The following is a 15,457-nucleotide window of genomic DNA, read 5'->3' as shown; positions in this document are numbered from 1 at the left end:
ATGTTCTGGTGCCAGAGCACGTTGTATTTCTTTGTGTTGAGTACAGACAAGCTCCTAACGCGTGTTTCAAGCTGTCAGCTTTTGTAGTTTCACTGTTCTGGATCACACAAAGCAAGATCGCCACTAGTTAGCCACTGATAAGTCTGCTCTACAAACTAAAATCAAAGCTTACTCAGCTGCGCCCTTTTTTTCATGATCACAGCAGAGCGGATGTAGCCTGCACAAGCTCCAATTAGGCTCTCTAAATGTTTAATAAGCACAATCAATGTGCAGAATGAAATCTGCTACATGGGGCTTCAAACTGAGTTGAAGGAACTGTAACTCACTCTGTGGGTTACCTTTACCTTGTGGAGAGAGAAAAAAAAATCCTTTGTAAAGGACTCAGGCATTCCTTTGGTAACCATTTTAATGGCCAATGCCTCCTGGTCAAGAGGTGGTTGCTGAATGGACTAATTCTGCAGGATTAGTCCTCTGTGGTGGTGATCCAGCCAGCCAAACAAATGTGACCTTACGGTGGAGAACCTGTGCATGCACGACTATACATTGACTCCATAGGAGGGGGCAGCTCAGTCAAGGGATTAGCGGGAATCAACCATTCAGGCATAGCCCACCGTTTTCTTTTTCTTGACTTTGAAAGACTTGTTTAACAAAAATTACATCGCAGAAGGGGGGAACCATTGGCAACACAAGTGAAAATACCAGCTAAATGAGAAAGAGAGAAACTTCAAGGAAAGGTAAGCCTATAGGCAGGAGAGCTAAGCAAACTCATAACATCCACAGTTTGTGCTCCGGGGATGTGTTTCCAGTCTCCAGGGGCCTGAAAGAGAGTGCTGGGGGGATAAAACCACAGAGAGGTGGACATGCTAGAGCTGGAATACACAAAACACTGGCTTCGCATGCGTCAGGTGACCTTTTGTTCCCAACAGGGCTCAGTTCTGCAGGAGTGCACAGCCAAATAAACAGTAAATGTTCCAGAGGATGACCCGGTCTATGGGCTTAAGTAGCATCTGACAGACGATACTCGAGGAAAGATAATGTTAGCTGCAGTGTTTCCTGCTCTGTGTCACTGACTAACAACATGATGGTGAGTCATCCTGCGTCCAGTTCATAAAAAGACTTTCTGTTCTAAACACTTTCTGATAGAAAACATATCCCCCTGGAAAAATCCTCGTAAACAGGAAGTGGTGCCTTTTGTGAAGCATTGTACATTTCTCGCAGTAACTAAAATGCGGGCACTTTTTTTAGGTGCTGGAGTGGAAAATATGGAGGGTAGGGGTTGAATGATTGGAGGGAATGAAACTCCATTGATTTTGACATCTCCGCCTGGTGCACGAGTGCACATTGTATTTCCCTTCTGCAGGGTTCTGTACAACCGAACAGTGCTTACTATGATTTCCCTGAGCAGCATGCACGGGAGGAAAAAAAAGTGTTTAAACGTAAACAAACCAATCAACCAATCAATAAACACAGCGAGCCCCGAGGTGCTGCTGAGCGACTAATAAACAGAACAACAATGACGGAGATGGCACGGACAGAAAAGAGCACCTCTGTCAGAATCTCATTAACAGAAGATCCACAGGAAGACGTCACAGAGCTGCTGCGACTGTTTGATGGATACGTCCTCTCTGAGAGCAGAAACACTACAGCAAGACTTGAAAGATATGAGGATGTCAAGAATTATTGCTTCAGTGGAAATATGATTTCACATCAGCGCTTCCACTCCCAGATTTCTTTCGTCGGCATTTCTTAACAATTTAATTACATACAGTAAATTGCTGAAGCACTCAGACAGTGCATTCCTCCACGAAAGCATGCATGGTTTAAATGTGTTATTTCAATAAACAGAAACTGTTTAGGAAGTTTTTATCTGTATCTAGATTCAGGCGTGGATCAAAACACAAATAGAGAAAGATGATCATGGTGATTTTAAAAGTAAACTGAAATTCTGTCCAGCACTACTAATATACTTTATACAAGGATGGATTTCAGTGACACAGTCACAACTACAATAATTTGGCAAGCAATTACAAGAAAAATATGCAGTACATAAAAAAAACGTTTTTTTTTTCTTCAATCATCCAAATATTTGTTGTGGTGTGTTTGGTGAAGATTTGTATAAAAAGATAGTTGGTGTGAAGAAAAAGCTGTTTTGTAAAAAATGTAATATGGCAGGCTGTTTCAAAAATCACCGACCTTTCGCCCAGGAGTCCGGTGTTTGTACCCCGTGTCAAACCAAAGTCAATGTTGATTTATTTGTCACGTAACTTCCGTACTTATGTAATGCCACTTCCGGAGTTATTTTAACCCAAACCACGATCTTAACTAAGTAGTTTTGTTGCCAAAACCTAACCAAGTTGTTTCCTGTGAAGACGAAAGTTTATATTGAAAAGACTGTATGCATGTAACAAGTGGAAATTGACTTCTGTTGCTGGAGATTTGTAGGAGAATGCAAGAAAAATGACGAATAAGATATGATATCACACGAACCATTGTATGAGGATACGTTGCAGAAAAATTGTAAGCAGAAGTGTTTGTAACCTGTACTGACAGATTTGCCTTGAACTAATCCAAGAAATCACTGCATCTACACCTCATTGCCAAAAAGTTATGAGGAAAAACATAAACGCTTTATAGATGGCCATGTGGTGGCGCTATTTCTCTCCATCTGCACCACAGTCATCAAATTTAATTTAGAGGTGTAGTGTGTAGGATTTGGCCGCATCTAGCAGTGAGGTTGCGGATTGCAACCAACTTAAATTTCTCCCTTGTGCTAAGCTTGTAGGACAACTACGGTGGCCTGCACAAAAACAGACAGGAAGTAACGATGTAAACAATTAAAACTTGGGTTCAATTAAAAAGCTTTTATTGCAAGGATAAACTAGCTGATGCTATGATGCACAGGTTGTCTGTAACTACAGTGTCAGTTAAAGGAATAATTTAATGAATCCACGTACTGAAGACTGGTATTATTTGGTTCATAATTCTTTATAAAGATGATATTGTTGCTCTATCCACTTTATATTAATTATTGCTGTGTGAACACATTGATGCAATTGATTTAGCATCAGTACCTTCAGTCTTCCTATCTGCTTAACCTTCCTCATCCCCTCACTTCTCCCGAACCACAGGGGCCGTTAACATTATCGGCTTTATGACATGACTGGTAAAGATCACTGGGATTCCTCTGAGCCCCCACTCCTCCGGTTTAAGTCCTCCGACCATATTCTAATGCTCGCTCTATTAAAAACCATTTATGACTGCGATGACTGAAATGAACTTAACAAGTCTGTCATCGCTGCAGCTTTGTTAGCGTCAGTTGAGCCAATCGAATGTGAAATGGCTCGCCGGGTGACGAAGCCCCCGACGGTGAGCTTTGAGGCTGAGGGATTTGGTCCGGGTGGACAGGTGGTTCCACTGGAGAGGCAGGAGCTCGGTACAGAGCCTTTGAAATCTCCTCAACTGGAAAATGTGGTGGCTTTTGAGATGACAAGAGGTCTGCACTACAAACCGAGCCATTTAGTCTATAGTGCAGGGTCTTAAAAACCTTACTCTTTGTAGAACAAATGACGTTACAAAGAGCTTTACAGTAATAAGAAAGAATAAAGAATAAAAGTAAATAAAATAATTCAATAAAATAATTTCAGCACTCGCAACGACTACAATCAGTTAAGAAAAAGCCATGAGCTAAACGTAAGTGAACGAGTATGAAACATTGTGCAACACAATGAAATTCCCTTGTTTCTACATTAATCGGACAGTTCAAGGGTATTTTTTAATTAAATTATACTGTATGTCTTTTTTTTTTAAAGACAATGTCACCTTGAAGTTAAAATACACTGAAGCAAATGAAGTTCTCTTAGATTTAAAGCTTGTTTTTACTTGAATAACATAATGATGAAACCAGTCACACATTTTGCAGTGAACTCCTTCTGTACGTTTACTCTCAATCCTTTTGGCTTTGTTCGGCCATGCAGTTGTCTCTTTGTTAGAAAGTGCTGCAGTTGATTTTCAACAAATGAAAACACATTTCTAATGAGAGTTTGCAGCTTGAAAATACCCTGTAAAATTAATAGTATAGTAGCAATAGTTGTTGGAGATTTAGGCTATAAGACATGAAGGTTTCACTTAATGCTGCTTATTCTGTTTTATGATGGCCTTGTAGTTATACAGAACACACTCATCAATTAGACTTGTTAAGAAGAGTTGGCTTATTGCCAGTAAAGAAGTACAAAACCTTTTAGTTTATCGAGGCACATTAATATCTAATAGCTTTCCTCCATGTGTGCTGTTCTCTTTCTCCTTTTGGTGCAACATCTAATATTTGTTGTATTGATTCACCCAAGGACATTCTGATGCTGTCTTGTTTCTGTTATGATGTAGAGTATTTCCAGGGACATCACACAACAGGGGCATTTAAAAAAAATACTAGAAATGATGTTCTTCCAAATCAATAAATAACTGGGATGCATGCTAGCTCATGACTATGGCCCTGCAGAAGGCTAAACTATTTGCAATTTTCTCTCCATCTCTCTAATAGTGTAGCCTTCTGCTAACTGCAGCCAAAAGGCTCACGTCTACGGCTAGTAGATGGTTAAAGAGCAACATTTTCTATCCATCTTTGAAACGCTTTGCCGATATTGTAGTTCGTTAGAGCCTCGAATCACAGCATGTCATCTCAAAGGGCTTTAAAGGCCCACAAGTTTGCAAATAAAACAGGACGGTAGTTCTCATAGAATTGCTGCTATAAAACAGCATCAAGATCACGAACGGAATGACGTTTGAAATGAATGACAACAGGTTACTGTGTGGAACTGCCAAACCCTGGGGTACCACTTAAATTACAATATGCTGAAAGGTTATTATGGATTGGAAAAACTGCCTAACCCGCCTTCAAGGTTTGGGAAAGCAGGTTTGGGACAGGATGAGAACTCCCGTCTTCTTCATAAATGTCAGATGTGCTACAACAAAGCCATCCATACTACAGTATTTCACCTCTTGCATTGGCCTGTATGGATACAATTCCAAGGATACTGGGCTAGTATGCCTTATACAATGTAGGGATGGATTTTTTGAAATACGGTAGGATTATTGGTTGAAATTTATATTTATGCCTGAACTGAAAAACACTGAAAACAAGCATTTTGGAAGGAAAGGTTAAATACATACTGTATATGTTATGTTATGGAAAATGAACGGGTAAATAGACATTTTGTCTTTAAACCTGGCCTTAAACAGGGTTGCACAGGTTTCTCTTCTTTATCAATACCGTATGTGAGTATAAACGTGCCTCTGGCTGCTCTATCGAGTGAACTGACCAGTTATCTGACATTCACTTCTTCATGACAGCTGACAGCTGAGAGGTGAACACACGAGGGCGAGATATCTTCCTGAGGAAACTGACCTCCAAGTCTCTCTCGGATCAGTGAACACGGATATTATCTATCCCACACATGCACACACGCAGACATACGTACCGACAGTTATGTGTTCACGGGCCCACACGTAACACACACAACACGCTCTCACATACACAAATCAGTCACCGGGCTTGCGAGTGCACAAATGATGCTGTTGACATTAATGAGGAAGGGGACACGCTTGTGAAGCAGCTAACGATGCCAATCATGGAAATATCACACTGATAGCCCGCGTAACAAGCCATCATGTCAGAGAATGAGCCATCGATTAACTTGGATCTGACGTGTTTCTTTTACACATGTGGAGCACTTCCTGATTCGAGCCAAGCGAGCCAATCGCAAGAAACGGCAGAATAAAAACACCATGTGCAACACGTGAGGGTTTCTAACGTTATTTACACGATGTTAAAGTGCACTGAAAAAGAATGTCATGTATCTCAAATAGTAGTAGTAGTAGTAGAGATTTTTCCATCTACTTCTCAGCAATATTTACATGTATTTTATAGACTCACAGTTTCTGTTGTCAAGGAAAAAAACTGACATGAAAATCAACTCATTAAGTTTTTATTCTCATGCAACAGATATGTGTTATGCATTAAAAGAAAGATAAACTACATGGCTAAAAGTATGTGGACATTTGATCATTACATCCTTAAGGGGAGACACTACAGGTGAGGGTAAAAATAACTCATAGATATCACCATGAAACTTCCCCAGTTGATTACTTACATTAAGACAAATGTTTTTTTTTTTATTTGTTTAAATATGCAAATGAGGCATTATCTTAAATATGATGGTGATAATAAATATAATATATTAAATATGTGCTAATTTGCATATATGTCCAGGACAGAAATCTGAACATTGGATAAAGCCAGGTTCAAACTTCTTGTTTAATTTTGTTGACATAATAGTCAAAGGTTTTTACAGAGAGAATTTTGCTTATCTGTATCATTTCATACTATTGTGCATCAGAAAATACTGTCAACAGCCATAAAAGATCTATTTCCGCCATGTTTTAGGAATAAAATGTTGTATAAATCAGGGTATGAATGATATATGAACAAACCCCTCTATAAAAACCTTCAGCATATAGATAGGAAGTAAAAGTAAAGTTACTCCAAATTAAGACGGCAGCATATCTGCAGTTTCAAGCTTTCCGTTTTACTCTAAAACCACCATAACAACGGCTAATGAATACCAGCTGCATCAATGGGATGATCATGTCAAAGGCCAAAACCCTTCTGAATGATTTAACATTCAATGCTCTCAATATCTTATGAACAACTTCTAAACATTTAAGCCGCTACAACAGCCTACACTCATCTGGTTTCAGCCTTTCCAGGTTTCCAAGTTTGGAACCCGGCTGCAGGGATTTACTCCCATTCAGCCACAAAAGCATTAGTGAGGTCCAATACTGATGTTGGGTGGTAAGGTCTGGCTCACAGCTGGCGTTCAATTCATCCCGAACATGTTGTATGGGGTTAAGGTCAAGGCTCTGCGCAGGAACTACCTTCATTAGAACCAAGAGGCTAAAACCATGCTAAACAGCCCTTAAAACTAAACAAAAGGTCCACATACATACTGTAGTGTAAACCGGGTTACTCTATCATGAGGAGAAGACATTCCTTCTTGCCGCTAAATGGTGAACAGCCTGATTCATGATAACCGAGAAGATCTCACTATAACTAAAATGACAGAGCGAGAAAGAGAAATATGAAAAACATACATTTATATTTGAGAAGAAAGAAAAATGTTAATTGGAAAAGAGTCAAACTTATTTGCATTGCTGGCTTTGGTTTTCCAGCTCACTGGCAGCCTTAAATATCATTTACCATCCTCCAGCTGATTGCAAATCTGGGCTCTGGTTTCCTTTCTATATCTAAATATTAATAGTCTCCATTACACGAAAATTACTTTCATCTCCGACTCACATGGAGGGATTAGATTTTAATCAAGGCATTAAATATGGCTTTCTACTCCTGCTGCAGATGGGAGAGGATGGCAGGCAGTCAATTAGCATCATGCTCTGTTTGCAGTCTCCCAGTGAAGCCTGATAAAGTCTTTGTTATCACAGAGGCTGGAAGAGCACAAACAAAAAGACAGAGTGAAATGTGGGAATGAGGCAACATAATGATGAGCTTCTGTCAAGGATCAATGCATCAATATAACTTTCAAAAACAGCATTTGAAAGGATACTTTTTTGAATTAATAGACTTGAATTCTCAACCAAAAACTGCATTTATGGAGTGTTTATATTCTCCAGGTAACGTATCGGAAGCTCAATCTTCAGTCACAGTGACTGCAGAATATTAATGTCTGTTGTACTTTTGACTTCCATTGTTATGCTGGTAATCAAAATCAAGCATCCACTGCTTTTCTTAAAAAATATCAGTGGCCAAAATGTGTTCACTTCACTTGACTTTTCAATGGAAACTCACTTTGCAGCTGCCATTAAAACTACAAGAGGACACACAGTACATAATACATACATGTGTAAAATGCATACAGGTAATCATGACCCGAAACACAGCAAAATAAAAACACAAATCAACTGAAAATCTAATTCTAATCAAACGCTTTGCAAATTTAAAAACATAAAAATGAAAGGTACAATTTAATTTTTATATCTGTCTTTTATGTTTGTTTGTTTTTTTAATCAAACTATAACTATCCTTTTAAAAAAAGCTTCTGATGCTTTGTTCGCCCATTATTTTTCCTTTTTTATTTTTAAAATCACATCATGTTGAATCATTAAAAATGCAATCATGAAATCAAATTATTCAAGAGATTAAAGATCCTATTCCTGAATAACATTTATTTAAAATGTGCTTATTTGACAGTTTAAAAAATGAAGCTTTGAGTGAACATTTAATTGTCTCTCAGTGTAACGTATTGCAAGGCAAGTTTAGGCTACAAGAAAAGTCAGTTAAACTATAAATCAAAAGTATAGTCTAGTCAGCCAGCATGTTCTTTCCAGCCAATCTGACCCTAACAGAATGTGTTCACTCACTTTCTTCACTAAATCAGAGTGAATCCCAGGTGAGATCAATGCAGACTGATTAGCTTGATGACCCACAGCAGGTTTGCTGTCTGTCTGCTGGAGTATTTAAATGCTGAACCAAAGTGGAAGGTAATAGTTGTTAGATGCTCGGTGGCGCAAAATGGCTCAGTTTGTCATTTTCGTTTTCATGCTCGTGACACTTGCTGTTTCAGCAAAAAACTTTTTTAGAGAGACGCCAAGTTGTTACCAGCCGCCGGCCAGGAAAGCTGACTTTGGGGTGAAGTAAGTTGCCTGATGAGTTTCACTTTTTGGCTGTAGCTTTGTGTTTTTCATCTGTTATACTAGCTTTATCCAGCTGGCTGTGAGTTTTTTTTTTTGTGATCTAAAGAAATTGAAAATATATCTGTACCAAAAAGCTTATCTTTTTAGATGAGATGTTCTGATGACAATACATCGTACTCCTATATGCTGCTGTAATATTGACCTGCTGCCCTTTTAAATCTCACTGCTTATAAAAAGACTCACAATCTTGTGTTTTTCTCAGAACCGCAGCTCGTCCTCATGAACTTCTGAACCTCGCTGTGCTGCCAAAGTCCTTCGACTGGAGGAACGTCAACGGCGTCAACTACGTCTCTACAACTCGGAACCAGCACATCCCTAAGTACTGCGGCTCCTGCTGGGCTCATGGCACCACCAGTGCAATGGCAGGTGAGATGTTTCCTCTGTTCCAGCCTGTGTTCAAGTCAAATTAGAAACATTTTCTGACTTGCTGCCAGATGTTATTTATTGGCAAAGCAAATAGTATAGTTTAAATTACATTTTAAAACTCTAAGCAGACATACCTCTAAACCAAAATTAGTGTTTTACATTGGAAGGAACAGTTGGATGGACATTTGGGAACTACTCTAATTTGCTTTTTGCCAGCAACTTCATTAGACCAGTACCTCCTGAACAATAAATCACAATCATGTATCGTTTGTTTAATTGATAAAAACAATTTAAAACAAATGTTATATTCCTGGCGCTGGCTTCTTACATCTATACTGCAGACAAACAAGTGATTTTGTAAAAAAAAAAAAAAAAACATTGCATTATTTCTAAGGCTAAGATTTTGTATTTGGCTAACAAAAAAAAAAAATTGTAACTCAAACTTGGCTTTAATTGTTTTCATGACTGTACCAGGGTTGTATTAAACTAAAAAATATTTTTGTAAAAACTATTACTACTGTTTAAAAGATTAATCTGAAATGATACTGCCTGGGTGAAATAATAAAATGTAACTTTTTTTTTTTTTTTTTAAATCTATAATATCACTACCGAAAAAAGGAGACGGCATGAATTCATCGTCAACTCTCTTGATGTTGAACCACAGAAACTGAACACACTTGACATTCCAGGAGATGCTGCAATTATATCAGTAAAGTAGCATGAGATTAAACATTATGGCAGTTCCTACACAGTTCTTCAACCATGTATTACTTGAGAGATTATACCTGGCAGTAACAACTACTGTAGAACTAAATGTATATAAATTAATCTTTTCTGAAATTAAAATTAACAAATTAAATATAGGTCAAAACTATAATTAAAACTAACTGAAAATTCAAAACTATTATAACCTTGGACACATTTGGGACATGTAAATATGACTAAAGCTACTTTGCTCTAGACCTGACCGTGCTCTAGTCTGAAGTTGTTGCAAACAGTGAACCCATCGTTCTGGTGCACCATCTCTACCATGTGTTGACTTTTATCTGAATTTGGAGCTCACCCATTTGGACACGGCATCGCTGATGGGAAATCAACTATATTGTCAAGAATAGTATGCAAATTAAATCTTGTGACAAAATAACAGATGGGATCCTCGGTGATATCAAATCACTTGAGACCCGAGCTGAGCTTTTCCAAAAGAAATATTGCATTTGTGGGGGAACATTTATTCTCTCTGCCTCTTTATGTAGATCGTATCAACATTAAGCGGAAAGGAGTGTGGCCATCTGCTTATCTGTCCGTCCAACACGTGGTCAACTGCGCCGATTCCGGCACCTGTCACGGCGGGGACCAGGGAGGCGTGTGGGAGTACGCGCACAAGTATGGCATCCCTGATGAGACCTGCAACAACTACCAAGCCATTGACCAAAGTAAGAACTCTGCAGTAGTGTGCAATGTTTCATTCAGCATCCATGAATCTTTTAAGACTTTCATTTTCCCCCCTCAGAGTGCCGACCATTCAATGCATGTGGGACTTGCACAACTTTCGGGAAGTGCAACCATGTGCAGGACTACACTGTGTGGAAAGTCGGGGACTATGGCGCCTTAAGTGGACGGGACAATATGATGGCAGAAATCTATACTGGAGGACCAATCAGGTTAGCAGGGACTTGTATGACTGCATTTGAAATGCTGTTTTTTGAGGATAGCTAATCATTACATTTTCTACCAGCAATGGCCATAAATGCTAAATCACTTTCCTCTTCCCCCTCAGCTGTGGAATCATGGCCACAGAGAAACTTGACGCGTACACAGGCGGTCTGTACTCTGAGTACGTCGAGACACCTGAAATCAACCACGTTGTGTCAGTAGCAGGCTGGGTGATAGAAAATGGCACTGAATACTGGATCGTGCGCAACTCCTGGGGAGAGCCTTGGGTGAGTCATTGCATAGTAACCTAAAGAGCCTCACTTCTTGCATGATTCAGTTGCTTTTAAACTTGGCATTTGCAAATTGGATGTTGGAATGAAATGCTGTGGCCATGCCTGATTTAATATCAAAGTGACCTTTTGATATTTCTCTCCTCTTTAGGGTGAGAAAGGCTGGCTCAAGATTGTGACAAGCGCCTACAAAGGAGGAAGTGGAAGCAAGTACAATCTAGCTTTGGAAGAAGACTGCATGTATGGAGATGTGATCTTACCTTCAACCTACTAGTAGAGTCGAGGACTGTAATTACATGTGACATAAATTATACATTAATCCTAATTAAGATGCATGGTGGTATGATTGTAACATCTTGTCTTTTTAAATGTAGTTTTGTCTATAACTAAAATGCCAGTGCTGAATCGACTCAAGCTTTTGTTGTCTTTGGGCCACATTATTTATTTTATATTTTTTTTAACTGGAGTTGTCATGGTCGGGCTTCAAGCCAGTGAAATAAAATTGTGCAGTGTTCAACTTGATCCTGTGACTTGTGCTATTTTTGACTTTAAACTCTGAAGGTGCAGTAAATCTGAAATGGAGACAATTCTCCATTAGCTTATTTCTCTAGACTAAAGCTAGAATGTCTCTGGTACATGACACTGCAACAAGTCAGTCTTCACATTGAAGGGGCCTTTTGTAAAAGAAACTCACCAAGTAAAGCTTCAGTCCAATATTTCTCACCTATCATGGAGCCTTTTACAATATTCTGGCCAAGTATCCATTGTTAAGGTAGCATGTTGTGTATATTCTCATACAGAAAATGTTAAGGTAGCATGTTGTGTATATTCTCATACAGAAAATGACACAACTTGGCTTTAAGGGGTGCTTCAGCACTTTAGTATTAAACTTACGGTTGAGCTACTCATGAGAAACTGAAAATGTCTAATCTCTAGTGTGGGTTGAGATTTCCTTAACATCTTTCAATAAACCCCCAAATGACCCTTCTTTCAAATGCCCTATTTGGGCAGCATTCCTTATTGCATACTTTTTACTTGGTATGTGCTGCAGCTGCCCTTACAAAGTAATGTACTGTTGCATGCATAAAATTGGGATACACCACTTTGCCTTGAACTTTAACCCACTTGCTCATATCTGCTCTGCAGAGAATTGTGGGTCAGAAAAGCATGCTGGCTTGCAAAATGCAATCAGATATAGGACATCTTGTTTTTGTTTTTTGGCATACTGTATTTCCAATACTATGTATTGGGACTAGGGCTGTCAATCAATTCAAATATTTAATCATGATTGATCACATTTCTGTTCAAAATGTACCTTAAAAGGAGATTTGTCAAGTATTATAACTTACATGGGCAAATATGCTGCTTTATGCAAATGTATATATATTTATTAGAACTATAACACAAAACAATGACATATTGTCCAGAAACCCTCACAGGTATTGCATTTAGCATTAAAAATATGCTCAAGACTTGTGGGTACCGATAAAACCCATTTTCATCTTGAGGTCAGAGGTCAACTGGCATAGTCATTTTTAAATGCCTGTTTTTCCTCGCCAAAATTTAGCATATGTTTTGAATCGTTATTTAGCCTCATTCACGACAAGCTAGTATGACATGGTTGGTACCAATGGATTTCTTAGGTTTTTCTAGTTTCATATGATGTCAGTATCTTCACTCTAGCTTTAACACTGAGCTACAACCTAAAAAACGCAAGTTGTGTTAATGCATTAAAGATATTAATGGCGTTAAAATGAATTTGCGTTATCACGTTGACTTTGACAGCCCTAATTGGGACATACTAAATAGCATGGGTATTGGAATGCAGTGTCAGTTTTTAAGGAAGGTCTTATATCAACATTTTTAAACCCCAAGCATGGATACCCTGAAGATATTATCATGGTGTTAATTCAGACTTTGGAAAACTTCAACTGTGTTCACAAGCTGAGCAGAACTCATGACAAGTAAAAACACCCCTAAAAAACTAGAAGTTTTGGAAGACTGAGATGGAAATAAAGGAGGACACTCAGTGTTTGTAGCAAATTGGATATCATTTGAATTCAGGGGGTATGACTGACTACATTTTGGGGTGAACTACTCCTTAAGGCTTGCTACACCTGAGACCGTATGCCCCACAAACCTGCATTTTGAAGTTACTGCTCTATGCATACTGAAAGGCACTGAGCTTCTGGTATTTGCTAAAAAAGTTGTGAAATTAACTTCTCTGGGGGAACGTGCACAAATTTGCTCTGGAGGTACTTCACTAGTCAGAAATGTATATTTTTTTCTACAGTTCTGAGGGAAATCATGCAGCCTAATTTGCTTCTACCTACTGTAGATATGTATGCAGATTGATACAACAAGGTCAAGTTGTACGGCGGTGTAAATACACAATTGTCAAGGCTTTAGAGCTATGTTTTCTTGAGACTGTTATGAATGACATACAACAGCCCTCCTGTCATTACCTTGAAACTTCAGGTCACGGGACGACTGAACCGAGCCGCTCTCTTTCAAACGCTGAATGACATTTGTTTGTTCTACATCTCGGAGCTTGATAAACAGACCCACCTCCCTTATTGACTGACACGCTTTATTAGTTTCAATTCTGTCATGCTCCTGGAGTAACATTCAGTTTAATCACCAGTTATCTACAGTGGCACACACAACGGTACAATGGCATCCTCTGAGTTTATGTGCAATTACAAAGAGCCCATTTTCTTGCTGTTCAGCTGGGGAACAAAAGAAAACCGAGCACTTAGATATTTGGTTCGGGGGACGCAACAATAATAAAAATGCATAAACACAAGCTGCTGTGCTTCGCTGCTGATATGGAAATGCTTCCCATTAACTGCAGTTTCCATTCAGCATCTCTGGGGAGAACAAAGGATAATCAAACCTTATGCGGCGCCGTTAACTTCAAGCCTCCAAACCGAGGCAAACCTTAAGCCTATAAAGCTGTGGCGTGTCCAAGTAGAGGCCCACTGTGAAAACAAATATTGAACATAATTTGGTTGCTCAATATTATGCGATCAAGCCCCCGGCCCTCGAGCAATCGTTCACGTGAAATCAAATTTGCGCTCTGATTAAATTTCCTGCATGTTTTCTCATTTGCATAATCACAAACAGAGCTCTAATGGCTGTGAATGAAAACACGTGGCAATCTTTGGGTCCGAGGCTCAAAAAGAAAGAGACGTCTATTCTGGTGTGACAAAAAAAAAATAATGAAAAATGCTGGTTGCAAATGCACATGAGCCATTTTCATACTGGGTGATTCAGCATTCATCTTCATTACGGCAATCAATACAGCAAAAATGGATTTTTCAGCAATTCCTGCAAACCCATTATGTATTGTTTCATGATCAATATGTCGCTTTGTAAACACGCAGATGGAAGGGGGTGGTTGTTGTATGAAAAGAGTATTACTGAGGCCCATTGGTGGTGCCGAGGCCTGGATTATCAGCTTATATAGAGTTGGAAGGAATATCCACTTCTAAAGTATCTTTGAGCAAGGCATTGTAATGATTTATCCATGGCAGCTGCCTCTAGGAATATGCAGAAAGCTTCCCTGTGTGAGTGTGTGTGCTTTGTGTAATCCTTCCCAATGCATTCATCTCTCCAAGGCCACTGCTGAAACTTGCCTCATGAAATAAGAAACAGAGAACGAAGGATAACCACAGAAACACATTCTGGTATTTCACAGAGAAACATGTTCTCTGATTTAGCCTGAGAGGTTACAGACACCATATCTGATGTTAATCATTCAAAACATGCCCAAATGATGCATTTAAATTATTACTAGCAGTATGAGATGCAAGAAAAAGGGGCTCAGATTTCTTCATGCGCTCCACAATAACATCAATCATTCATTTATCCTGTCAAATATGAATTGAGCAGAGTTTTCACCCCAAAACGCGACAAAACACAAGACCATGGATCACAGCAAAATGTGTTGTAATCATAATGCATGAAGCAGATTAGCTCTACGGGATGGTATAAATCACACATTATCATAGCCCTAACTTCAGCAAAAGGCACGTCTGAGCTGATTTGCATTGCATAATACATCTTGAGCACAGAATTGTGCATGTAAGTCATTTTCCTAATGAGACCACGCTGGAAATATGATTTGGTCATTAAAAACAAAGTGTCTTCCTCAGCCAGCCACCACTTTTCCTGATGATCTGTGTTTTTCCCCCCCATGTCAAGCCAAAAAAAAACAAACACTTACACAACAATCACTTAGTCAGTGTGATTCCTAAATCGATTTACAGGCCATAGCCACCCCGCTGATGTTATGCATCATTCCCCTGCTAATCTCACTTCCTTGTCCAATATACTCATGCAACCTCGAGGCGGCCGCAGAATTAGCTTGAGTTAATGGATGG

At 39.0% G+C, this 15,457-nt stretch overlaps 1 protein-coding gene across 1 annotated transcript; it reads left to right on the top strand.

Annotated features, from left to right (window-relative positions):
* Positions 1-8,547: 8,547 nt before the first annotated feature.
* On the top strand, positions 8,548-11,594 carry LOC141775593 (cathepsin Z-like). Its single transcript, XM_074649090.1, has 6 exons — positions 8,548-8,703; positions 8,966-9,129; positions 10,383-10,562; positions 10,640-10,790; positions 10,907-11,069; positions 11,224-11,594. The coding sequence occupies exons 1-6, from the start codon at positions 8,582-8,584 to the stop codon at positions 11,344-11,346; spliced, it is 903 nt and encodes a 300-aa protein (XP_074505191.1). The 5' UTR covers positions 8,548-8,581; the 3' UTR covers positions 11,347-11,594.
* The last annotated feature ends 3,863 nt before the right edge of the window (positions 11,595-15,457 follow it).

This window comes from Sebastes fasciatus, chromosome 10, assembly GCF_043250625.1.
Source record: "Sebastes fasciatus isolate fSebFas1 chromosome 10, fSebFas1.pri, whole genome shotgun sequence".
NCBI lineage: Eukaryota > Metazoa > Chordata > Actinopteri > Perciformes > Sebastidae > Sebastes > Sebastes fasciatus.
The sequence above is the reverse complement of the archived record's forward strand: the minus strand, read 5'-3'. Positions and strand labels throughout refer to the sequence as shown.

Bases quoted from the DNA above. Each gene is read 5' to 3' on its own strand.
- LOC141775593 (XM_074649090.1), top strand. From the start codon at position 8,582: ATGGCTCAGTTTGTCATTTTCGTTTTCATGCTCGTGACACTTGCTGTT. The intron at 8,704-8,965 runs GTAAGTTGCCTG...TGTTTTTCTCAG, and splicing joins AAAGCTGACTTTGGGGTGAA to AACCGCAGCTCGTCCTCATG. The intron at 11,070-11,223 runs GTGAGTCATTGC...TCTCCTCTTTAG, and splicing joins ACTCCTGGGGAGAGCCTTGG to GGTGAGAAAGGCTGGCTCAA.